This window comes from Anoplophora glabripennis, unplaced genomic scaffold (assembly GCF_000390285.2).
Source record: "Anoplophora glabripennis isolate ALB-LARVAE unplaced genomic scaffold, Agla_2.0 scaffold1, whole genome shotgun sequence".
Lineage (NCBI taxonomy): Eukaryota > Metazoa > Arthropoda > Insecta > Coleoptera > Cerambycidae > Anoplophora > Anoplophora glabripennis.
In genome coordinates this window covers 1,218,579-1,246,139 of record NW_019417028.1, presented here as the reverse complement: position 1 = coordinate 1,246,139, position 27,561 = coordinate 1,218,579, and the positions used below count along the sequence as shown (strand labels likewise).

The 27,561-nt window shown below is 34.7% G+C and overlaps 1 protein-coding gene across 1 annotated transcript in view; it reads right to left on the bottom strand.

Annotated features, from left to right (window-relative positions):
• LOC108911220 overlaps nt 1–27,561 on the bottom strand; it is a gene marked incomplete in the record, with an annotated part of 172,117 nt that overhangs the window by 20,064 nt on the left and 124,492 nt on the right. Inside the window, 3 exon segments of the mRNA XM_023455849.1 lie at nt 1,177–1,337; nt 15,659–15,715; nt 24,914–25,086. Coding sequence (XP_023311617.1) covers nt 1,177–1,337; nt 15,659–15,715; nt 24,914–25,086 — 391 coding nt within the window.

Below are 27,561 nucleotides of genomic sequence, written 5' to 3'. Positions count from 1 at the left end.
ACCATAAATTAAAACGATATCCATCAACTCCGAGTTGCTATACACGCAAACCATTTTTGACACTAACTACCCATTTTTGACACTAACTACTAAAAAAATATTGTAAACACCACAGATAACAGGTAAATACTGTTGCAACGACGATTGCAAACTACGATTTCAGTATTCGGAGTCGCTGAGGCCACGTGGCTCTCCACGCGCATTGCAAATGACGCTAGAGACTACAGTTGTCCAGCTATGTAGTCGTTGAATGTACTATAACTTCAATAATTTTTTTCTCGGAAACTAAGGATTTAAAAAAAAAAAATTTACGATATTGACTTCATTTCTCATGCCGCATCTATTCCCAAATTTTTTTGGATAAGTTCTGAATCACCCTGTATTTCTGGCTCCCTTACCAACTATGTAAGAACGTAAATGTAATAAAAAGCGTTTCTATTAAGTATACTTTTAAAGAAAGAAGAATTACATTTTAATAAAAGACTGTAAATATATCACGCAGGTATTTATTAATTTTTATTTATAAATTATATTTATTGATATTTTGAACAAAACAAGGTCAATAACCAATTCTCTTATGAAACTTTGTAAGTAGGTATGTTTCATCAACATTCCTCTGTAGCACAAAATACGTTATGCTTTATGCAACTGTTAATACTTCCAGTCCAAACTGGATGAATATACATCCACATATATATTTATTTACATATATTTCGAATTTTCACCACAACATTTTTAACATTGAAGCGATGTTTCGCATCGTATTAGCTATGTCCTGTACAAATTTAGTTTCGTGCAACTCTCGGTTTCAAAAATACAATACCTATGTATGTTTTCAGCCACGAAATTTAAAATAACATTGTGTAAATTCAAGTGTATTAAAAATATAATTTTTTGGGTTATATGCGGTTATATTACTTCTACATCGATGTTCGAACTTAAAAATAAAAGCTACAAGCAGCATTATATATTTCCAAGCAATTCAACATCTTATGACTTAATGTCTTTGTAAAAAAAATATAAAAGAATGGAAATCTTTTGGAAAACTCCTAGTATACATACCGTCCATTACAAGGAACAAAGTTAGCTGCTAGCGTTAATTGAAAGCAGCTTGACAGCCACACTGCACAGACTTAAATCCTACAGACTAAAACTTACTTGAAGTGACTTGCTAACCTGAAGATATTTCTTTCGCCTTTCTTCTTGGTAGATTTTCTTCATAACCTCGGCCTGACGGTAAGCCAGCTCGTCTTCGCTGAGATACTCTTTTACCTCTTGACGGATTGGCGTCTTGTAGTGGATTGTCACCTCGTTTTCCACATATTTCCTTGGAGATTCTGGAAATGAATAAGACCGTTTAGTATTAACATAACTACATCTGCGTTTATATTGAGAAATCTTTTAATTAAGGGAAAATATGAAGGATATTCCATTTGTTTCTAAATTGAAAAGTGCAGATCTGCATTCCCATTGAATATTGTCGATTCCATTGATACTGAACTTCAGTAGGAATGAATCCAAATTGTGAAACAACCTGTGTTTTATTGCATGTTTCAATTGAAGTCCCACTTGTGCAAATAAATCTTGGGTTTTTCACAACGTTTAGCAGTTAGTTGAGTTTTTTTTTGAAAAAAAAGAAACGATATCATGAAATTCTCAAAAATATCAAGTATCTCCGTAACTAAACATGATAACAACGTGTGGTTTTCACAAATCAGAAGTGGGCACTAAAAATATGTTGTCCCAAACAAAATAAGGGAAAGTGCTTTAGTGGTTGTGGAAATATCGAAATATGCGCAGAAGTACAAAATGAAACAGGTTTTGGAAGCTAATTTTTAAAAACAGATAAAAGGTAAGAGAAGGCATTAAGCCACCAGCAAAAATTCTGTTTTAAGTTTTAATAAAGCAAATTATGCAAAGTATATCTTTCTTAGTGCTTGATGAATGGTAAGAACCATATCTTGTTTTTATATTTCAAGGATGCAACAAGCTTAACAAGCCTTATATTCAGAAAATTTAAAAATGCAATCATATGTGGGACTTTTTTAACAGACGATATTGCGAGAAATAACTACATGTCCCGACCTGCATTGAATTATATCCACAATATCTAGTAAGCGTCATTTGTTAGCTGAACCACCAGACATGTACCGGTCGATATTCACCATTTTGATAAAAATTCATATCTTATAGTGGTTTCTAATTTTTCCTCCTAATCAGTACAAGCCCTCATTTTCATAAATTTGCGTGAGTTTCGATTTGAGAGATATATACTAAACGATTCCGAATAATAAGAAAAATAAATAGCTTTTACGTACATGCAAGTATTTTGTTCCATTCCGCCGCGGTGTACCTGTGTCGGTTTATATTTAAATTATATTGCTCCGGTGAGAAAGAATGTGGCACTTCAAGCACGTAAACTTTTTTCAACAGTGCTCGACACAAGTGGAATACATAGCAACCGCTACCTGTTATCGATATATGTCACAGTTGCAGGTAGGTATTTTTATCAATGCCTTGATTGCGATGTAGAACACCGTTTTTATATACGAGACCTTATCGGTCAAGGAAAGTTTAATTCAATGCACAAATTAGCGAACTTATCTTGCTTATAAATAGAATATTTATTCATTTAATAATATTACTCGTAGTTTGTTTTGTAAAGATTTTATTCTCATATATTCTCAGAATATGTATTATTTTTATTTTTTTTTGACATTAACATACAGGGTGTATCGATATTTCACTATCTAACTACCACAAACTTAAAGAAAAACTTGAAATAAACTATATTTTCAATAAATATGAACACCCTATACCCTAATACTGAAACACTTCTGAACGCTTATTTTTATAACTTTTTTTATTAATTTGTAGCGCAAAATCTGACATTAGCATTTTAGACATATTCTAAATGACATAAAAAACAGTCTTAGTATTGGTGCATTAAGGTTTTTAGATCGGAAAAATAAACAACAGTATACTAAAGTGACGTGAACCTGAAAAGCATTCTGAGACAGCGGCTAACGCATGTCTCGGTTGACTCGCTTGGCGCGCCATTGAATTGCGACTGTCTCTGACAGCCTCAGTTAAGATTTAGACTTATAGATCTTCTATTCTCTGTTTATGTATTTTTCAGATAACTATGTACATGATATTATAAATATCGATTTTAATGTACATATCTATTGTATATAAGTTAAATTTCAAAAAACAAAATTTGTAAGCAAATCATGTGTTGCTCTACTACCAAAATGCCATCTGCAGAATTTCACTATAAGGAAAGCTGTTCTATTTTCACCTTCTTTCAGTTTCTTTCTATTTACTGAATCAACACGATTTTTAGATTGTGAAATCACTTATAAAAGTTATCAACAGAGAAATGCAATCAGAAATTTACATAATAACCATGGTAAATAAATTTGTTCACTTGAATTTAATGAAACCTTAATATCTAACAGTTTTTAAATAGAGAAATTGCGCGTAGTTTTTTTATACAATTTGTGTAAAACAAAAAAGAAATTACGACAAATGTTATTCAGAGTTGGATTAGAAAAATTCTGAAATTTAAGGGTCAATCGATAGTTATATGTGTGTATTAGTGTGGCCCAAAAAAAAAACTAATATATTTTTTTCGAGTCTCTTGTGAGAATCTAACATATTCTCACAATTTATCATGTTTTAAGAGCCCCCTCAAAAAATCAACTCAAAAAAAATTTTTTTAGAGGCCACTCAAAATTTTAAAAAATTTCCGAAATCGTCAAAATTGATTTTCTTTTCTCGCGATTTATTTCTATTCTTTTGTTCATCAAATTCAATAAAAAAATATTAGTTCGTTGATGTTTATTTTTAGAGGTCGCTCGAAAACATTTTAGGTACAGGGTGATTCACTATATTTTGACCCCCCCCCTTTAACTTTTTTGTTTTGAGACTTATAAAGAAATGTGATATATAAAAGTTGCACGAGTCTTTATTAATTTTTCAAAAATGACAGTAGAAAAACAAATGAACTCCAAACAAAATGGCCGCGGATGTTAACTTGGTTAAGTTAAATGGAACACCCTGTATATTTTTACCTATTTGGATAGAACGTTCCTTGTTGAGCATAGTCATGTAAAGTTATAACCTAACCTATTGTAATTAAATAATAACACAAACTGTCAATCAATAACAATGTTGTCAAGACCTCACTACCTGTCACTGTCACGACCTACCATATAATGTCCATGAGTAATTAGGCCCCTCACGGCCTAATTAGTGAGATTTCGTTACATTACCTATACGCATTTTGGACCGCATCAATGTCCGATATATCAAAATATATTTTAACTAAATCTGTAAATCCTTACGTAATTCGAAACAATGCAGAAATGCCTGAAATAGGTCTAACAATTACAAGATGTCTTATTTCCTTAATAAAAAACCTTCTTTTCGTTTTTTAATATTATCTCGCTTATTCTTAAAGATGGACTCAACAAACTCTACATGACTATGTTCAACAGGGAATGTTCTATCCAAATATGTAAACATATATAGGGTGTTCCATTTAACTTAACAAAGTTAACATCCGCGGACATTTTGTTTGGACTCCATTTGTTTTTCTACTATTATTTTCGAGAAATTCATAAAAAATCGTGCAACTTCTATATTTCACATTTTTTTAAAACTCTTAAAACAAAAAAATTAAAGGGGGGTCAAAATATAGTGAATCACTACTTTGAAAGTTAAAATAATTATGAGTGACCTTTAGAAATTAAAATATCGATTCGAAATTTTCAGAAACGAGAAATTTTTCAACCTAGAAAATGATAAAATAACGAGAAAAAAAAATAAAATAAAAATTAAATTTTTGACGAATTTGGAAATTTTTTAAAAATTTTGAACGACCTCTAAAAAATTTTTTGAGCTGGTTTTTTGAGGGGGCTCTTAAAACATGATGAACTAACATATTTTCACAAGAGACACGCAAAAAAAATCTATCGTTTTTTTGGGCCTCCCTATTGTAGATAGTAGCAAAAAAGAAATTTGGAGCGCGCCTCCCAAAACCATCAGCACTCACCAATAAGTGTACGAATAGCGTTTCGAATCATAATGTCCATACACTACACACCAAAACAAATATTTAAACACAAACTTGCACAGAATTGTTCATCCACTATCGGTCCGAATAAGAATTTAATAAACTAACCCACGCAGTTTGCGTACATCTTATCCGATCATTAATAAACCTCAAACACGAACGAATGGGCAAATTGATACTGCAGGGAAATCAAACAGCCATAAAGCCCGCTAAAGAAAGTCTGAAAGAAGCCAGTTGTCCCACCATCCTCGGTGAAATGCACATAAGTGTCACAAACTACTCATTATAATGGACAGCATTGCCATCGATACGCCAGTTTGTGTTTATTAACTATTACTAACTGTCAACTGCAATATATAACATTATTTACTCGTTGGAAATGCGTTTATGAAGTATAAGCTCCGATTTCGCCTTTTTTTTTTAATAACTGCTTTTGCTTGCTTGATTTTTATGTACAGTCGAAATTGATGCGATATTTGCAACTTTTATACAGGGTGTACCAATGCCCCACGTACATAGAGCTACCACAGCTTCCTGCAATCAAAATAAGCAGATTTAATTAGACTTGCCTCTATCTAGTTGTTTTGTTTAACAGCTAGTGGGCGTTAAAGTTGATCATAATTGCATTTTAATTTTGCGTATTATGATTTTATGTATTACAAAAAACGGTGGTCATATTGAACAGTTCTTATGACAGAACAAGGCTTATTACAAAGCTTTTTCAATTCTGTTATCAAGGAATCGATAGTGTAGAAATGTAGAATCATGTAGAATCTTACAATCTATAGGGTAGGTACTTTCAATGTTTCAAATGTTCGGTCGTGACCGCTGGGCGCAGGGTTGGTTCGATCGGAGTGATTTTGGTGTCGTTGTAGAAGTTGGTCTTTCCTGCGTCGAGTATAAGTGGTCCAGACATTCTCTAATAACGCGGTAGTAATAGGGAGAAGTTTTCTTGGTAGGAATTCTGTAATTTTTTTTGGGATTTGACTTGTTAACTTTAACACGGCTGGGAGAAACTAGAATTCACTAAGTGTGAAATGTAATATTTTTGAGCTATTGTTCAAAATTATATTTCCCGTCTTTTAAACTTTCTGAGAGAAAATGATACTATTTCGTATTAATGGGATGTTGTTACTGTAATAATACACTGCATAATCAAGAGGAAAAATAGAAAATCGTAGAAATGAAGACAAAGTGAAATGCTAAACATTAAATCGTAGTTTTTCAATGTAAAACTCCATTGTCTGGTATAAATATAGTACCAATAACTATCAACTAACAGGTGGTCCGCGATTTCTCATCCATTAGAAACTTCTAGTGGTTTTCTTTCCTGGTAATAGTAAACCATTGAGAAAATATTTACAAATTCATTACGTCTAAGTATACCTATACACTCAGTACCAGAAAATAAATATGTCAACTGCAAGCGCTGAATCGGAAAGTTGACGCAAGGTGTAACTAAAAATGCTTGACCGAATTTACGTTACAAACTAACGAAAAAAACCTTCAAACATACATATATCTGCAAATAGGTATTTCTTTGTCAAAAATTTAAAGAAAAAATACGTTTTTTTTAAACTGCAAAAATTGTAGTTTTTAGTGCTTGTATCGAAGTTTGGATGCGTTGTTCTTAAGATTAGCTGCACAATATGATACATATCTAGACATATTCTTAATTCAAATATCCGCTTTATAAATAAAGTATTACGCATCTATTGCACTAGTTTGCTAAGTTTTAAAATATATCACAGTTTGGCCTAAAATTCATGCGGTAGCATCGGTGGTTCTTCACTTAAATACACCTCGTATATAGTTAAGTTACGAACAAGCAGTATACGAATTTACGCCATATGTTTTATTAGAGCGATTAATTACAAGAAATGATTGGTATGTCAAGTTTCCAGTCTCAGTTACTTTCATATGGTTTGAATTTGAAAATATTGTCACATTATCGCTTGATACTAGCTTGCTAGGTTAATGGTTTAGATCTAGTTCAGTTTTTTACATGCCGGAATTAAATTAAACTATCCAATTTCTAATATCCGCTATTGGCTGACAGATACGTGATTTTTTGTTCATAAATTGTTAAGTCAGTAGTTCAATTTTCAACAGAAAACATCTATTTGAGTAAATGTGAGTTTTTAAAATATTCTGTATTTCCAAACCGAAGCGTTCTACAGCCTATGGCCTATGTTTATGTATGACCCTTTTTCTTAGAACGACTTAGAGTTTGAGTATCTAAAAAAATATCACTTACGTAATTCTACTGTCTCTTTCATTAAAGTTCAAACTTCTTCAGTTATAAATGTACTTCTTTACTTTACACACATGTATTCTTATGTAAGTTCACGCGTATCATTTGTATGCACTCGTATATAATATTTATTAAAGGCAACGACTGACCCATTCTTTAGTAAATTTCCCACAGTGTTGTTAACCCAACTCAATGCCGCCGAGAAGATGTACTTCATTGAAGAAAAGTGAAAACGTATCTCTGACCGGTCGCCGATTTGCCTTAAAGCTAGAAATCGACTCTTGCTCTTTTATTAACAAAAAGGGAACGTTAAATAAATCAAGTGAGAGCGGTTCTCATGATAAGGGACTATAGATTACTGGTCATTAAGATATCTAATTAATTAACGGGCTTTCAGAGAAAAAGAAGTTGATTATTTAACAGATGGCGTATTTTTACTACATTGTAAATTGAAGAACTGATTGGTTATAGCTATTTTATGAACGTACCTCATAACCTTTTCGTGATACGACTTTTGTGCATGGGTAAATTGATTTAATTCGTCATATTTTAACCTCGGGAATATACAGTAGCTTGCTGATACTTGCATTTAGAAATATCTCTTAGGTATCTTTATTTGAATTCTTACAATTGGTTTGAATTAGCTCGAATATCTTTCAGATAAGAAGCCTAGAAGTTAAAAAAAAGGTTGTTAAATTCTATATTTAAAATCTTGTTCAGAGCGTTCATAAATGTTTGTAAGCCACGTGACCCGGTGGTTAGACAACCAACATACATTTTTCTGATCAGACACTAGGGGCTTCCCCCACTCTTTCTGTCGAGCGATAGAACACAATGTCAATAACAAAAATTATGCGCAATAAATCCGGCTATCCATATTTGTACGATTTAATATACCTGAATAGGAAACATTTCTGAGAAAAATTCAACTCTACGTTTTGGTATGTAGATTGCGCCCCCTAGCGACCGAGCTACGAACTTGAAAACTATTTCCAGCGATCTCTCTTAGTCGATTCTATTCAATATATTTTTCCCGAAGTTCTAGGGCCTATATTTTCTCTAATATCGTACCTCGCCGACCTTAGTAGGACACCGTGTACAACTATATGACATATCGATACAAAAATTCTTTCAAATTGCCAAAGTTGTTTCAGAAATATTTTGGTAAAAAAGGAGAAACTAACTTTTTCTGTATTCCAAAAAGAAAGTAACATCAGTGCCATTTCAATAATAAAATTGCCTTTGGGTGAAAATCTTCTTCACGAGGAATGGCGCATGATTTTGAAACACTCCGTTTATTTCATTCCATGAGCATTTTCAAATTTATCACTTTTCAAAAATACTATTTACTACGAAAAAATAGGACATAGTATTGATACAATGGTTTTCTGACGTAACCATAACAAGCAGTAGATACTTTTTACGTCAGATACGTGATTAGTAATAATAAGATAATATGTAAAACTATTTAAAACATTAATGCTGTTATGTAATCCAAGATTTCTTTGTTTAAAAGTCTTAAATTTGTAAGAGTGATTAAACTAAACAGAACAAAAATCGGAATAAAATTAAATCAATCTGTTCGTATAGTGAAATTAATTATAGTTAAAATATATTTACTGTATTAAATATATATCAGTTTTTAAAGATATGAAATAAATCCCATGGTTCAGTATGAATTGAAGCAGGGTTTAAATTAAGAAAATTGAGATGGGCACTTATTATTCTAGATAATATATTATCTGTCAATTGTTTCTTATCTCACGAAGATTTTAGTTCTTACAAAAACAATAAACATTATCTGTTATATTTTTTAAAGACGTACTGTAAGGTATGGGTCCATAGACTATAGGAAAGTTGGCGATGGTATGCCTGTTGTGAAGACCTTCCTTGCTTCTGGCTATCTGTTCTGACGACTTGATACGAAGCCTCGTTTCCATAGCTCGAACAACTTCAAATAAGCGTCACTTTTTAACAACACTCTTTAAACTAAGTTGTAATTCTTGCCACTGCCGCGAATTTACACTTCACATCACTCTCCGTAACACTAATTTTTACGCAGATTTCTTGTTACACAACAGACACTTTTTACACCTTTTAACGTTGTTTTTAACGTTGGGACGAGTTCTTTCTCGTCAACAATTATTGTTTGTTTACGAACAGTAAATATTTACCTGTATGAAGGTTAACCATATATGTTTCAATTAACGATCGTTGAATGCAAATGTATTACTAAAAACGTAATCCTAGATAAGCCTGTGTTGCAGAAGGTTTGACGGATAGGTGTAACGTAGATCAGCGATAAAAAAACTGATTGTAGGATTGAAGGCGTATCAGATTAATTGTTTATCTCATTTAATAGTAATAAATATTAAATCTGATTTTTAAATATGTTTTCTTTTGAATTACGAGTGAGATTATTAATTGGGTGTTGGCGAAACTATTAGATTAAACGAGTTGTAGTTGCCTTAGATTTAAAATATTGATTATTAAGTAGTATTAATGAAATGAAGGATTTGTTTTTAGTGATAATACGAAAACCTTACATGTAGGCCATGAAAATAAGCTGACTTTATCACTATAAATGCTAAATATTATGTACAATAACAAATTAGTTTCCACAGTCATAAACATGGGGGAAAGATTGTTTACACGGTGGTTAATTGTATAATTTTTATGTAAATTCGCGTTTTTCGCTTATAACTTTTTTCCGTTCATTTCCATTAGAAAACAGTAAAGTACTTTTTTTTCGTCTTTAAAAGACCTACAAAACTAGCCTTCAAGCGCCAAAAAATATTGATTAGATCAAAAGTTATAATCAGAAGAAGTTTATTTATGACTTTTGAATTAAACATTTATAAACTGCGTTATTATTACCAGAACGTTTTGGCATCGCATCCTCTCATTCCTTATCACTGTCTAATAACTCACACGAAATCTGGAATCGGTAAGTTGAATAGTTTACAAGTAATGGTCTTATAAACAAATTAACTAATTATTAGTCTGGACGATCCCGAGCATCTTCCACAATCGCACTGATTTTTTTCATGGTAGATTTCATAATAATACATTGAAATTTATAATTTTTTTTAAATTTCAAATTTGTAACCTGGAAATTTTTTTATTTTTTAGCCTTAGTTATGAAATATAGGTACGACGCACGAGCGTGATATAGTTATATATTATTACATATTCGGAAAGCTTATGAAAAGAGCTTTAAGTTAAAAAAAAAGATCGTCAAGATTCGTTGAAAAACAACGGAGTTACATACTGTCAAAGTTGACGGCCTATTGTTAAACAAATTAGGTTGGTAACGGCAAAAAAAACCGGCATAACCGGCAACCCGAGTACTTTCCCAGGTAAAAATATTTTATTTGTGGAAGTATGGTGCATAAGAAATATTGTCAAAAGTCAGTGGGTCGCTTGATTTTCGGCGAGCCGTGGCGTGGCGGAAGGGTGGGGGAAGCGAACGATAGCTAGTCCGAAGAAAATGACGATAATATTCATAGTCCTGCCGTTAAATAAGCGAAATTCGCTTAAAGGTATTATATTTGACAGGCTGTAACTCCGTTGTTTTTCAACGAATCTTGACGATTTTTTTTTAACTTAAAGCTCTTTTCATAAGTTTTCCGAATATGTATATAATATATAACTATTTCACGCTCGTGCGTCGTATATTTCATTTCGCAACTAAAGCTAAAATAAAAAAATTTCCAGGTTGAAAATTTGAAATTAAAAAAAATGATAGATTTAAATGTATTATTATGAAACCTACCATGAAAAAAATCAGTGCGATTATGGAAATACTCGGGATCGTCCAGACTAATAATTAGTTAATTTGTTTATAAGGCCATAACTTCAACTATTCAAGTTACCGATTCCAGATTTCGTGTGAATTATTAGACAGTGATAAGGAATGAGAGGATGCGATGCCAAAACGTTCTGGTAATAATAACGCAGTTTATAAATATTTAATTCAAGTCATAAATAAACTTCTTCTGATTATAACTTTTGATCTAATCAATATTTTTTGACGCTCGAAGGCTAATTTTGTAGGTCTTTTGAAGACGAAAAAAAGGTATTTTACTGTTCTCTGTTGGAAATCAACGGAAAAAAGTTATAAGCGAAAAATGTGAATGTAAATGTGTGTGTAAAAATTATACAATTAACCAGCCTGTAAACAATCTTTCCCCCATTTTTATGACTCTAGAAACTAATATGTTATTGTACATAATATTTAGCATCTATAGTGATAAATTTAGCTTGCCGAACCAAAAATTCGTGTCCAACTCTATATGCTATATACTCTATATAAAGTAATGCAACTGCAAACTAAATGGGTATACAGGGTGATACACTTGTTATTATTAGGACTTGAACCATCTATAGATCTCGTCAAAATAGTGTAATTTTGAAGTATACACTTTTTCTTCCAAAGGTTTCCTTTTAAATATATGATCTTGAAAAAAAATATTTTATTTTGATTTTATTTTTTATTAAAGCCATTTGTTTTATATTTAGTGTGAAGTGTACGAATGAAAATCTCTATCGATTTTACAAATTACTGTGAAAATAGATCAATCATAGGCGTCCCTAAGGGACTCTGATAACCCCTAATTTTCATATAATTTCTACACCACTGGAAATTTTCCAAAATGAATATATTTTTTTTACAGTTCAGTTTATTCTACAGCAAAAAAATGAAATGTTTGGTTTTTGAGAAAAATGAAAGTAGTGAGTATTATTACCTTCAAAACTTAGTTTTTGAATAGGAAACATTTTTCTTTAAAATTGAACTTAAACTTGACATAAGTATTTAATGTATGTCATAATTTGTTCACTTTTCAGTTTTGAAATCCTAATGATGAGATTATTATCTCTTATGGAAGTATGCTCGAAACTCTCCAATAAACTCTGTATTAAACACTTCACCAAAATTGTAGAATCCGTTTTTTTTGTTTTCTTTGCTGTTTTGACAATATGAACCAGCCCTAAACGTTTGTCCCAACGTCGCTGTTACACCCCGTACAGACATTTAATGAGGCCTTACTAATGAGTCACTTTGACACTGTAAAGCGCAAACTCGACCAAGATTTATTTTCATACACTGACCGTTTCCGTATTTACTTAAGCGAGAGTGATTTATTTTCTCGTATAAGGCGCGGGCCCTTGCCGCAGGCAGGCTTATATCCGCCGAGATCGTTGTATGACTAAATCCACAAGTGAATCTTTCTTCAAGGTAGTCTACCCAGGTGTAAGTTGAAAAATTCATTAATTATTCCAAAGGCGCGAGAAATAACAATGGCGTATTAATAATGATGGAACGGTAGAGACGGGGAAGAAATTTCAACTCGCGATTACCAGTGGCGTGCCCGTGGGTGACACATCTTGGGAAAATGTTAAGGGATCGTTTGTTATTTTTCTTTATTGTCCTTTTCAACGTACTTGTCGAATATATTAAATACGTACTTCGTACTTTTTCGATTTTTGGTAGTCATATGCAAGAACTAGTTTTCTTTTTACTGTTGCAAAAAATCCAACTGTATTATACTAAATAATATCACTTATAAATAATTAGGTAGGTACGTACAACTTTTATAGACATTTAAAAAAAAATCGAAAAATCATTTGCTAAGATACGACGTTGTACCTAAATATACAGGGTCGGAAAGTCCCCATGGTTCATCGGCCGTTACGTGAGAGCGATAAAGTAAGTCATAGAAATCCATGCGATAGAGAGGGATGGCCATAATGAAGGCGTCACATAGTCACCGCCCGTTTCGCCCTTCCACAAATAAGATCCACTTCCACTTTACAGCGACCGGTGGTCATCTTTGTTTTCGTCGTTTGCCTTTTCTGTAATAGATGTCGCTACTTATACAATTCCGACTTCGTATTCCGATATGTTAATACAATCCGTTAACAGAGGGCAGCCCTATAAAGAGTGATGCCAGATCTACAGATTTTTTTGGAATTGGGGCAATAGGGAATTTTGCTTTATTTCTTGGAATTTTTAAGTCATTTTAAAAAGTATACTTAAATAACAACTAAATGAACTTTAAATGCAGCTGAGCACTATACTCCATTTGAATAACTTCTCAGTAGGGGAAACAAGGTCACTAGATTTACAAACAGAGGTATCTACTAGCTACTGTAAAAAGTTTTCTTTGTTACGCGTTGTGCTGTCCTCTGTTAACGGATGATATTAACATATCGGAATACAGAAGTCGAAATTGTATAAGTAGTGACATCTATTAAAGAAAAGCCAAACGACGAAAACAAAGATGACCACCGGTCGCTGAATTACAAGTGGAAGTGGATCTTATTTGTGGAAGGGCGAAACGGGCGGTGCCTATGAGGCGCCTTCATTATGGCCATCCTTCTCTATCGCACGGATTTCTATGACTTACTTTATCGCTTTCACGTAACCGCCGATGAACCATGGGGACTTTCCGATCCTGTATGATTAAATTAATTCAATATTACATAAAAATCTATGCAATCATTTCTACTGGACGACAATGCGTGGGTACGCTTATGGATATATTATGTTTGCATATTTTTATCCTTATTTGCGTTCGTTTTTATATGGTTTTGGTATTGTTTAACTGTTCAGATGCTTTCGAGAGCTATGCACCTATATACTTATTTAGAGATAGGCATATAGAACATTGACTTCCAACACTTGATTATTCAATTCATGAGCGTAAATTGTTTAAATACTTACTGCGATGCGCTTGCATATAAAATTAGTTTATAACATTATATATAAGGTTGACCTTCAGTCTAATAAACAAAAATTATATATTTATATACCGAAATAGTTTATGGCATGGAGATGGTCTGTCATGGGCGTTGTCTATATACAAAACTATAGTTCTAACTACAGGATTGAGGACCGAGTTCATTGCAAAATCGAATATGAGTGCCTTTAAAGCTGCTTCAGATATGTGAAACAAATGTCGTATCATGTAGATGGTGCATATCAATACATTTAGATATTTGATAAATATTCGCCAGAGTTTGCAAACGGCACAGCGGCAAGTAGGCACATCACTCGAAGATGGTTTAAGGAATATTTGAAGGCCACATGATCTGGGGTTGACTTAAAAGTAGAGATATTCATAAAGGGCTGATTCTAAGTGCTTTGTTTTATCTAATGCAATTGACAATATGAAAATAATGCCTGATTTTGAAGAGAATAATGATCCGTATCTGTATTTAGAGTTACACATCGTGGTAGATTGTAGTAAATAAAATTTGGCAGTATTGTTGGTTGCCTAAGATACCAAATCTATACTTTCAGTATGTTCTTACCGTTATATTCTAAGTCTTTATTTAAAAGTTAATCACCATTCATTCATTGTTTCTAATTGGCTTAAATACAGGACGTGTCAAATTCAATTGGCACCATTCCTAACTTTGTTATTATTGGAGATACAAAATCAGTTAAATCCAAAGTTGTAACAATTTTTGAACCGATTAAAATGCAACAAATCAAAAAACAATGGGAAATGACCTTCACGAGATATTTGCTATTTATTTTTTAGTTTGTATTTCCAATAATAAGGCAGTTAGAAAAGCCGGAAAGCCAAAATGATGAACTTATCAACAACAGTAGTATAGAAGCATTAACTTTAACATAAATTAAAATAAGAAGAGATGAAATATGTGCAAATAAATACATTAAATCAATGGAAATGTTCTGATTTGCAATAATTTAGTGAGGCAAACGTCACAAGGAATGAATGAATCACTACTATTACAAGGACTTTATAGCAAGAGCGTGATGGTATTTTTTATTCTTCTAGTTGTTTCTAAGTATGATAAACTTACATTTAAGGCAGTAGTAACTTCAAAATTTTCAGTCACCTTCGCACAAGAGATATTACTTTATATCTCCCTTATAGAACTGGGAATAGTTCTTACGTTATTGGGTGTACCTTCCATTTCAAAACAGAGGCTGGCACAAAGTTGTATCCGCTTTGTTGTGTGCCAGTAAGTATCGACTATTCTATTGTAAATACAAATCGATAAGGTACAAGAGGTACTGAAATCTAGACGGAAATAATCGAGTTGATTCATAATTTTGAATTAGGTGCAATAGGTAAGGTATGTTTGAGTTGAACTACGCAAATATGAAATAATATTACATTGCTTAATACTACCAGATGTGGATACAAACGAATTTAATGATGTGAATAATATCGTGCTTTTGTTGTACCTGACTTGGAAGTACAAAATATACTATGTATTATTAAGTAAGCATTAATCCTAACCCTTTCCTAACTAATTATTGTAAAAATCTTATAAAGAAACTGTACCTTGTTCGTAGTTTCTTGCGTGATGTCCTTTTGGAGGTGGTACGGGTGGTTCCGGGTCTATACAATATGCAAAATGGAAAATGAAGAGCGATAACGATAATTGAAGCTTCTTAATACATTGGAAAATAAAAATGCACACCAGTATGAAAAGTAGGTACCAAAAGATTGGCTTAAATTTGATTGTTTTGGTATGCAGCTAAACTTGATCAAAAAGGGGCTAACTTTTTCTGTAAGAAATATAGTTTTCTTGTAGGGAGCGTCAATATAGCATTCTTGCTGTAAAAAAATGCTAAAACCTTATTTTATCTAATTCAAGGTCAAACATTCTTTAAAATGTCAATAATTCGAACTTTTTTACTGGAAATTGTCATACCCAAATCTTTAACCGTTTTCGAAATATTTTCATAAATGAATAAACTGTTTGATTTGAAATAATTTACATCTTTTTCGTAAATGTGCAATTTTATCAAAATATCAGGTAATTTTTAAAAAGCCATAAGCGTAGAAGTTGCGCTTTACGAAAGGGGCACTGGTAATTGAAATATAGAATTATAAGCAGGGCAAGTATTAACTGTAGGTGTTACTTTATGAAATATGTTGCGAAGCTTGTTTTTGATTTTTTTTTAAATTGAAAGCTTTCTCGTAAACGGTACATATTCGGACGTAGGTTTGCTTATTTTTGCTTGAGTGACGTTTTTTCAGTTTGCGCATTTCGTGGTGCAATTTTCTCTTTATTATAAAATAGTGGGAAAAGAATAAGTGAATGCCCCTACTATTTTTTCTATAAATATTTCGCAAACCTCGTTTTAAAGACTAGCTAATTTTAAACTAATGACATTGTGCGAAACAACTACTTTGCGGACTTCATTCTCATCGCTAGCTCCGTCGAGTATTGTATTACACTCACAATATTTAGTAAATACATCGTTCGTAAGTAGAATCACCAGACATAGACCAGTTTGGAACTTATTAGTTCTTATCAGTATGCCATAGGTGAGATAACTGACAACTGATTTAGCTATTTAATTGTCAGTCTATCAACATATTTTGCAAAGCATTGCTTTGTACCTACTGGCAGAGAGTGACCTGCTAATCTGTAAGTACTATAAAAGCAAGACCAGGCTAAATAAACTTTTTAACTATTGGCAGAGTAGTTGCTTACCACAATACATTAGTTAAAAACTATATTTTGCCTAATACCTAGTCTTGTTCTTATAGCACAGATTAGTAGATCGCTCTTTGTCAGTGGGTACAAAGTAATGCTTTGTGCACTGAGCAGCACCAACAATTAAGATATAATGTAGTTTGCCGGTTATATCTCACCCACACTCAGAACAGCTAAGTTAGTATAAAAGTGGTAGACCCTTTAAATATTTTATTTGGAGGCTGCATTGTAACATTTGCGACAAGCTTAGTAGTTTTTATTATGTATTTTATTTTCCAATGTATTTAATGCAATGCAGAGAGGATCTATTTGTGTGATTGTATTATTTGTTTAAATTATTTCGAGCATTAATAAAAAGTGAATGGTTATGGTAGATTTTTTTTTAAATTGAAATTTAAGTTAAACTAATCCTTGAACCAAATCGCCAGACAAGGACTGATTTGATATAAAAAATAGGTACTCTCTTTTCATTTCAAATAAAAAAGCAACATAAAACAAAGAAGCACATGCCATACAAATGGAGGAAGCATTTGAACTATTCCTACAAATAAATAAGAAGTGCCCATTTCGTGCTAAAGAAATTATTACTGTCGTGATTTAAACCTAAATACGACACCTTTAAATGAAACCGACGGTTTCAAGTGAGCACTCCAACCAGATCTGTACCTTGATGGTTCACTTGGTTGATACCGACTCACTGGCTCGAACTTCGGGTTGTACTTCTGGTCCAGCCCGTGATCCGTCGACGGGTGCTTCTGTTGCATGGGTTTCAGTATCGACAGGGATTTTTTAGACTTTGGGGAAGGGGAGGAGGATTTGGGTCTACTGGTTCTCTTCACCAGAGACGTATCCTTGGAAGCTATAGCGTTTTCCGGTGAAGACAGAGACCTGGTGTTATCTTCGAACTTTGGGTAACGGTGCGCTATCCAGTTGGCCGTAAGGTAAGGCGCGATATCTTTCAGTTCTCGAATGCTCGGGGAAGAGGTGTACATGCGGTCAATCAAGGAAATGTCTTCTTGGCTGTGGTCGAATTTTTCTTTTAGCTTCTCCACCTCACCCACGGGACAACCCAGTATTTCAGCTAGCTCTTCCATGCTTCTGCTCGTTTCCATCTCGCTTTTCTGTCTTTTCTTTGCGCAAAGACTAGCGATTTTGCTGATGATGTTTATATGCGGCATGAATCTGTCTTCAGCCCGTAAAAAAATCGGAGATACCACTCCTCCGCGTCTTGTCCTACTCCTTCCTCTTCCGGAAAACGCAGGGTACTCGTAGTTTCTTTTTATGGTGTCGACATACCCGCTACTTGGACACGAGAATACCCTTTGCAGATCCGACTCGCTTCGTGACCTTTTCAGGATTCTGCTTCCGTAGAAGTCTTCCATGTATTCGAACTTATTTTTTAGCCTGTTGACTTCCCCTGCCTTCACGAGAGCTTGACTTTCCTTCAGGAAAGGTGAAATGGATCTGCTTCTGAGACTATCCGAACTCTCTGATCGGAGGGGGCTAATTTCCAAAGCTCTTAGTTCGGGTTTCTTTGGGGAAAATTTGTGTTTTCTCGTTGCAGATAGAGGTATTGTCGCAAATTTCACCAACTCCTGTTCGCCGAAGTATTCCTTTACATTCTGACACGATTTGGAATGAAATATTTTTGCCTTTTCGTCTTTTTTATCTTCTTCGTTTTTTGGAGAGTAAAAGCTGACGTCTCCCATGTCGTACGTACTTTCGGCTGGTTTGTGCACAGTTGGCGAGTAGGAATCTATGTTTTTAACTTTTTCAAAGTACTCCACTTTCTTCTTGATCTCTTCGTTGCCGCCTACATATATAACAGTTTTGGAACTTTCGTCGGTACTACCACTGTCGTTCTCGCTTGTGGATGAAATTTTGTTACTTCCGGTATTCACAGCATCCGTCTTAATCAACGGTTTCATGGGCTGCTGAGGTTTAATGTTTTTAATGTTAGCGTCCGCAGCTGCAACTGCTCCTAGTATTTCCTTCCCGACAACTAACGGTAGAGCGGTCTTGTTCTCCTTTCGTTTTTTAGCGATCTTTTCCAAAAGCTCCTTGCTTAGCGTTTGTGAGAGCATTTTCTTATCATCCTCGGTCATGTCACTGGCTGTTTCCTGCCGACTTTTAAAAACTCGTTCCGAAGAATCGGAGTTTCTTCTCACAGTAAGACTGGAAACGTATTTCTGCTTATCATCTTTGGGAACTTGGATGTAATACTCTGGTTTATCCTTAGTTGGATGGTGATTGTATATTTCAGCCAGTTGTTCCTTCAGTATGTTCACCTGTTCCATTGAAAGACTGGACCATATCCTGCTCCCTATGCCACGAGTCAATAGTCTTTCGGAATCGAGTAACTTCTGCCTGGCTGTTTTGATTCTGCCTTCGGATTGCGACCTGCGTTCGACCATACTGTTGGCTAGGTTCACCACGGAACTGCCCCTCCACAAAGGTTTGTACACATCTTTCGAATACGCAAGTTCTCTACGTCTGGCGTTTTCGCGTTCCGACTCTTCCATCTTAATCCTTTCGAACTCCTCCTTGATGTTATCTACTGACTTTTCCTTGGTCCTCAGTCCTCTGTCGTATTCCCTTTTCCACTTGTACTTGCTCACGTCCTTGGGCAAGTAAAGGAAACCCTTCTCTTTTTCGTTTTCCTTGATTTGATTGTAAAGTGATTTTAGTTCCTGCTCGGCACGTTCCCGAGTCCTTACCTCCTTCCACCTGTCGAAGTCGATTATTTCACTCTCACCTTTCTTCCTCGGTTTTAGACAAAACGCTCGCTCCAGTTCGCTTAACTTTTCTATTCCACTGTAAAACTGGTTCAAGTCTTTGAACTTGTCACACTTTCTGGTGGCGTGTACCAGTTCATGAAAGTACCTCTGATAGTCTTCGCTTTTCAGCGAATCTATAGAAGTTGTACTCTGATTGAGGCTGGGGCACATGTATAAACTATACTCGGGTATTTTTGTGTAACTGCTGGATTTAGATAAACTGTCCAAATGTTTGAAATGCATTATCTTTCGACAGGAAGGCGATCTGCTCAGTTTAGGCGATGGAGGGGGTGATACCATTTTCCTGTGATATACAACTGGAGACACAGGTCTACTTGTCTGGGAAAATATCAACTTTGGCGGTAAGCTAGAGCTTCTCTTGCCATCTTTATGCGGTCTTGTATTCTCAAATGTCACTGACTTCGGGCTTGCTGATCTAGAACGTACCCTTTCCATGTCCAAACTAATGAATTTAGAATCTGTAACAGGTTTGGTGTGTTTCAAGTAAACCTTCATTGCACCGATGCTCGGTTCGGAGAACGAGGATTTTCTTCGAGTGAGCTGGTTGGTTTTTTCTATCAGCCAGTTGTTTCTGCTGCTGCAGGAGGGGGTTGGGGATAAGTCTCTTAGAAATAGGTGACGGAAGAATTGGTTACTCTCTATAACTTGCTTCTGTTTCTCGATATCGGATACTGTGATCGTGGATCCTAGGTCGTCTTCGTCGTTAATATTGCGGAGACGCTTTACTATTTCGGTGCCTTCTGCTCTTCCAAAGCATTTCTTAGATTGGTCAAGTGTTTTGTCTTTTTTAGTTTTACCTTTTTTGGCAATCTCGTCATTAATTTGTTCCTTCTTGGACTTTTGAATCTTTTTATTTTCTGCGGTGTCTAGTTTCGGAGATTTTGTAATTTCCCTAGTTCTTCTTGCCATTTTAGGAGAGCTGAGCGACTCAAGAGAAGTTTTTATAGTTCTGGATCTGTCAGAAGACAGCGAGAGGCAAGGTGATGCTCTCTTTGCCAGTCTGGGTGAAGTGGATGCAGGTCTATGAAGGCTGCTTTTTAAGACGCCTCTGGCTTTTTCGCTAATGCCAACTTTTATCGGCAAAACCTCTTTCAGTTTATTTGATTTTGTGGAACTCAATACAGCATTAGTTCTTCTGTAAATTGTGCCGGAAGGACTGGATTTGGTCTGGGATAATACAGCCTTCTTTACTTCCGTGGGCGATAATAAGTCTGGAGATTTATCTATTTTGGAACGTTTTTCAGACAGGTTTAAATCGAACTTTCTCTTTTCCGTTCCAAATGTTCTTGCTGGCGACTTTCTTAAGTTCAAACTTTCATCGGAAACGTTCATAGGATTCCGTCTGGTCATAGTAGATGTCTTAGGTAAGCTCCTAACGGAATCACTGGATTTAGAACGTCCCACACAACTGTGAATATTAGTTTTACTTTGCACCCTTCTAGCGGATGTTTTTGGGTCTTTAGAAGTCGACAGAGTTGACGTAATTTTATTTTTAAGCTCTGGAGTTGTAGTTATTTTTTTAACCACCCGTATCTTAGGACTTTCGCTTCTCTTTCCAGTGTTAGGAGATAATTTGCAAGTGATTTTGTCTCTCAGGTAATTAACCTTTGTCTTATTAATGTTTGAGGTACTTGTGAAGCAAGTTTCGTGTCTTTTACAAATCGGAGATTTCTCGCTTCTCAGCTTCATGGTGGACACTAGGCGCAGGGTGGGGTTGTTCCTAGAAGATTTTCTCCTCGGGGGTGAAGGTATTGGTATGGGTGGAGGAGTAGGCACTTTGGACAAAGCCGCAGAGGAAGGTGCTGTTCTCTTGTAAGCAGAGAAGGTGTTTTGGTTGTGGTGTACGGTGACAGGGTAACAAATTACTTCCTTCTGGGGTTTGACGTTTTTGTGGATTCGGATACGCGTCAACGTCGGAGAAATCGGAAAGAATTCCACCAGTTCTTTCTCTGTGGGAAATCTTTTAATTAGTTTTGGATTATGGTGTTTGCATTGTGCTCTGGTGGTCTGGAAGGAAGGCGTGAAGTTTCGTGTAAAGGTGTACAGTTCGTGAAGATAATATAATCGTTTTTTATTTTCGATACTGATAAGACAAAGCGTTCATCTGACAGTGTAGTTGAAGATATTCCATTTATTTTATGTTCGGTAGGTACTGTTTCCGTTTTGGCAAATTCTTCAAAGGAAATCTTTTTGTCACTTTGACAGAAATATCTAATAATTTAAAAAAGACGACTTTAGTAAACATGATTCTTGTTCTGTGACAGTACCTCAGTTTAAGCAGGTTTTTATTGGAATACACCGATATACAGAGTGCTCTGATCTCTGAATGGTATAAGCTAAACTTTGCTCATGACAGATCATCTCAAGAAATAAGAAACAAGTTCATATAAACCAGGATCTTACAACTATACGGTTCTATTCCGAGATAAAGAGTCTTGAAATTTAAAAATAAATCACATTACAATGAAATCATGGAAAATCCATTTAGGCAGGAGTTTTTTGCGGAATAAGAACCCTCCAAAAATTTATAGATTGCCTTCTCATATACGGTGTAGATAAAATCATAATTCTTACAAAAAGTTTCTATATTTTTTTGCGAGATAGTTTTGGAGTTAATTTTGGTGTATTCAACCACGAAGGCTTATTTTAAATTTAAAAAAAACAATTGTTCAAAAATGGTCTGTTGTTCGAACAAAATAGATCATTTTTCTTAGAAACGTACCGATATTAATTGCACTTATTCAATTTATAAAATATTCAGTAGCGTAGAAATTCTTAAGTTGTTAGCTGCTTCCCAATATCTCCATGACTGGTTGACATGTTTGTCGATCAACTCAACGAATTTTTGCCATAACTTGTTAGGTCATTATTGCAAGTTTCGTCAATCTATGCCACCATCTTAAGAAATATTTAGACAAAGAGTGACCGCAAAAAACCTATTTTTCCGCCTGTTTTTGTGACTTTGACAGAGGCGGCAGGGAAAATCCTAAAAATATTCTAAAAATATCCAAATACTCGTCATGAAAAATGAAAATGAGCAACACTTTCAGTTTTTCGAAAATCATCCTTATTTAGGGGTTGAAAAGACAAAAATTAAAAATAATGTAAAAATAATAAACTTTTTTATTTTTTTTTCACATTATTTACAATTTTGTATATTTGAGGGATGATTTTACCCCTTGAGAGGGATGATTATTTTTGAAAATGATTGATAATGTATGGGAGTACTTGTGTATAAATTATTGTAATGAATGTATTTCGAAACATTATTTTTTTCATGATTTATAATTATTTTATGTACTTTGAAGCCGATGGTTGAACTTAGGGGTGGTTTTACCCTCATTTAGGGGTATTTTCCTTCGGATCTAGTGACTCTGGGTTATTAACGGTTCAATTATCACGTATAAAAAAAAGAAAAAAAATTGTAACTTTTAATATATTTTTTGCATTTTTAGGCGTTTAGGGCATGATTTCACCCCTTTAGGGATATTATGGGTTGATTTTCAATCCGGACAAGACCGTATCAAATACGAAATTAGATATTTTCACGTTCATAATATTATTTTGATAACAACATAGAAATATTTGGGGTTTTACAACTATTAATGATTCTTAATTTGTTTACTTTTTTTTGTATTTGGAACCCCTAAATAAGGGTGATTTTCGAACATTTTCGAAAAACTGAAAGTGATGCTCATTTTCATTTTTCATGACGAGTTTTTGGATATTTTTAGAATGTTTTTAGAATTTTTCCTGTCGCCTCTGTCAAAGTCTCAAGAACAGCGGATTTTGCGGTCACTCTTTGATGTTCCTTAAAATTTCAACACTCTGTATATCGAAAACGAATTGTTCTAGGGCCTGTCTATATCATTTTTTTCTCTTATTTTGAGATGTTCTTTCATCAGGTAAAGTTTGACTTACGCAATTCGGAACGCTCTGTATATGCAAAAGTTTTAGGAGTGATGAACTTTGCCTTATCAGAACGTGTTGTAAAATCGAAGAAAATATATTAAAAATAGCTCAAATACCTTTAAGTTAACTGAAAAATGAGATAAGTTCAATCTGAGTCATCGATTTCGACCACCTCTAAAGACTAGAGTTTAAAGTACTAATAGAGGGCCAACAGCGACTTTGCAGCAAACTTCCAAAGTTGACTATTCCTGTCCAAAATAAATTCTACTTTCATTTTTTTAACTTTTATCAAAATTTTCTAGGGTTCTATTTATTTTTGTATATGTTTTGAAATTTTTTATTTTCACATGCAATTTGTTGTTTTTCCTATCCATTTTTTGGGTATCCATTTATACCGCCTTAGCAGAGGTCCCAGATAGAAAAAGGATAAGAGATATGTCAGTAAATAAATTTTATATGGATGCAGCCGCTATAAGGTAAGAGCACCACTCTAAGTTTGTCTATATCTCCAACTTTTTTTCAGTTATTGGTCAAAAACTGTGTTTCACTTCCAATCTCTATACGTGAGTAGCGTCCATATGTATCAAATGATCCGTAACGTAATTGAGAACGTGTAACGTTACAGTTAGTGGATACGGGAGATTGTTGCATGTTACGCGTTACCAATCTGATATGCTACCGAGTCAGATATTGGAAGCTAACTACGAACCGCCAATAGCCAAAGCAATTCTAAATATGTTGGACACATTTTAGTAAAATTTTTGGATTGTTTCGCTAATTTTAAGACTCACAACAATTTCGATTCTACTCTTATAAAGTTCTGACATTCACGCGGAGAATTCCGTTTCTTTTTTATTGCAATTTTGTAATGAATATATGAGGCTGCTGTTAACTGCAACTGCAGAGATGAACTCGTGTTGAAGTCAGATCTTAATGTTTTTGAAAGTTTCTGTGTCGTAACGCATTTGTTACGTTACGCCAGTCGGAACTTGTTCGGTGTTACGTTACAGAGTATTGTTTTGAAGAATTGTCGAGCTCTTAGAAAACATTACTGGTGCTTTTTTTTATTTGTGTTGGCGAACTGAATTGGTTTTGAAAGTTCGCTGAAGCGTCGCTGTTGTCCAATACATAAAAAAATGTTTTTAAGTTTTCACATTTTCCAGTTATTCGGCGTTAGTAATGACGGTGACCTGACGAATATTTTTAGTTGTGAACCCATCACCCTTAGCAATAATTAGTCTAATTAATAATGAAAAAGGAGACATGCGTACGTTTACCTTCACCTGAAGATTTTAGTAGAGGTTTAGCACAAGCTAAATTAACCGCTCTGTGGTAGTAAAAGTAGTTACAAAATTTAAAAAGGCCTTCGAAGTGACTCACCTTTTGGTCGTTCCGGCGCGAGTTTCCTGAGGCCATGTAAGGGTACGTCCCCACCCTTCTGTATGACTTTGTACGCCTCCTTCTGCTCCCTAGGGCTCAGCTGTTGCGCGGCTTCTTCTCGCCTGCGGAACACCAATGTGGAGTCGCTTTCGTATCCTGATTCCTTTAAAGCCCTACGATAAAATTGGTCGATTAAAATACGCATAATAAAATATGAGAGGATAAATAACAATTTTTTTTTGCTGAGTATCTGATGTGTTTAGTTTTATTTCAAAGGTTTTAAAAAAATATTGGTGTAACTGCTTTGATTTTTTTTGATATCTTTTTTTTTATTACAAACTTTGTCATATATTTGTTTCGATAATTTGTACAAATTTTTACTTATTTGCTGATTCTGCATATAGTCAAGATTGCCATGGAACCAGTGCGTCGGTATGTTTACCGCTGTTAAATTTGCTAAACAAATATGTTTCTATTAAGAAAAAATATCTTATTATATAAGCGTTTTATAATGTGTTCATCCTATTTGTCATTAATATTAACCATGCAATAAAGAGGATTATAGTAGACCAGGCTAGGCTCCAGATAAAGTTGAATGATATGTAGGATAAACATGTGTGCATGGGAAATCACGGAAACGTGCACGTGCATATCATATGCTCTGCGCCCGTCGCATCGATATCCAGCAGATCATAAAGTACCGGTAATAAAAGTATCGCATACCTGTATTTCATTTCCAAAGTCTATGCAAGCAGGCGGCTACCGTACCTTTAAGAAGCCATTTGTTTTTCTTGAGGTGCAGTAAGAACGATTCGGACCCGGAGTTTGGGGCCTAGCCTGGTCCACTATATAATCCTTTTTAATGCAGTCTCCTTAGAGTCCGCATTAGGATATAAAATTACTTTCAGAATAAATTGTGCATCCCAGATTTTATAAAAAAAATACGCGTATCAAGAGTAGTGACTGTAAATCAGATAAGAGTGCGCTATTAATTTTTATATCAAAGCAAACTTGTACGAAAAAAATGGAATAATTTTTAGTAATAATAAACATTTTTATACAGGATAGCCCATCGAAAACGTACCGCAAGGCATTACAGGGTAGTAAAGAACTTTTCGGCAACATCTAAAAACAGGTCAAATTTGTTTCTGAGGGGGACAACTTTTGGCTCAAAAAGCATACCAAAATCTTCAACCCCCTAAGTGGGAGTGCTATCCCCTAAATTTTTTCAAATGGGAATGGGGGTTAAGTGGGGGGTCATTAGAAAGGGCTTTTAATTCTCTATACATCGATTCTTACTTTTTGAAAATCGATTCATTATTTTAGAAAATATGCAGCTTTGAAAATACGAACAATATTTTTGACGAGAAATGCGAAAATCGATTTAATTTTACTTCAAAACTTACGGTATTAGTCAAGTAAATGCTGAAAATGTTGTCCGCCAACTTGCATACAATGATACAGGTTGTCTTCAAACCGTTGTCGAACATTCTGGAGCACTTGCGGTGTTACTTCGCGACATACATTAATGATTCGTCCTCGCAGATCTTCCAAGGTATCAGGTGGAGTGCTGTAAACTTTGCTTTTAATGTGCCCCCAGAGAAAGAAATCTAAAGGATTTAAGTCGGGTGACCGAGGGGGCCACTCAATTGCACCTCTTCGTCCTATCCAGCGTCCTGGAAACGTCTCATTTAGGTAATTGCGCACATTGAGCGAGTAATGTGGAGGAGCTCCGTCTTGCTGGAAAATCAGTTCGTGTTCATTGTAAGCAGGGTCGTCCTCTATGATATTTGTTAGAGCTGGGTCGATGACATTTTGTAGTAAATCCAAGTACATATCGCCTGTCAAATTTCCAGGAAGGAAAAAAGGACCTACAATGGAATTTCCAAAAATACCTGCCCATACATTCAACTTCTGGGGGTGTTGGGAGTGTGTCTCATGGAAAATCCTTGGATTGGTATCAGCCCAGTAACGACAATTATGGCGATTCACTAAACCATTCAAGAAGAACGTACACTCGTCCGAAAAACACACATTAAAGAGGAAATTATCGTTTATCGCTCGTTCAGTCATTATTTCGCAAAATTGCAAACGACGATCAAAATCGTCTTCATTTAGCTCTTGCACTAGCCGAATCTTATAAGGATGGAATTTGTATTTTTTTAATATTCGTTGGACACTTGTACGACTCACTCCTGTCGCAGTAGCCAATTGCATTGTACTCAGCGTACTATCCATTGCCACTTGCCCCAATACCGCTATTTCCGTAGGTTCATTTAGTACCGGATTTTCAACCTGCCTCTTTTTGTTATGAACGGAGCCAGTTTCGCGAAATTTGGCCACCAATTCGCGAACAATTTTTCCAGACGCATGTTTCTCAGGATGCCGTTGGTTGAACAGTTCGGCGACCCGATTTCCGCATTCATTGTTTTTGAAAAAAAGCTCAATAATTTCTACTCTTTCTGGAATTGAGTACACCATAATTAATCAATTTAAAAGACTCGGCAGTATTGGTACTCTTCAACTACAAGTCACAAGACAGTTATCTAGCAACTTCTTGTGGCCTATCTAAATACGAAACAAAAAGCGGACAATTTTTTGCTCACCAAAATCAGGCTAAAGAATTCGCAAATCAGAAAAAAAAACAG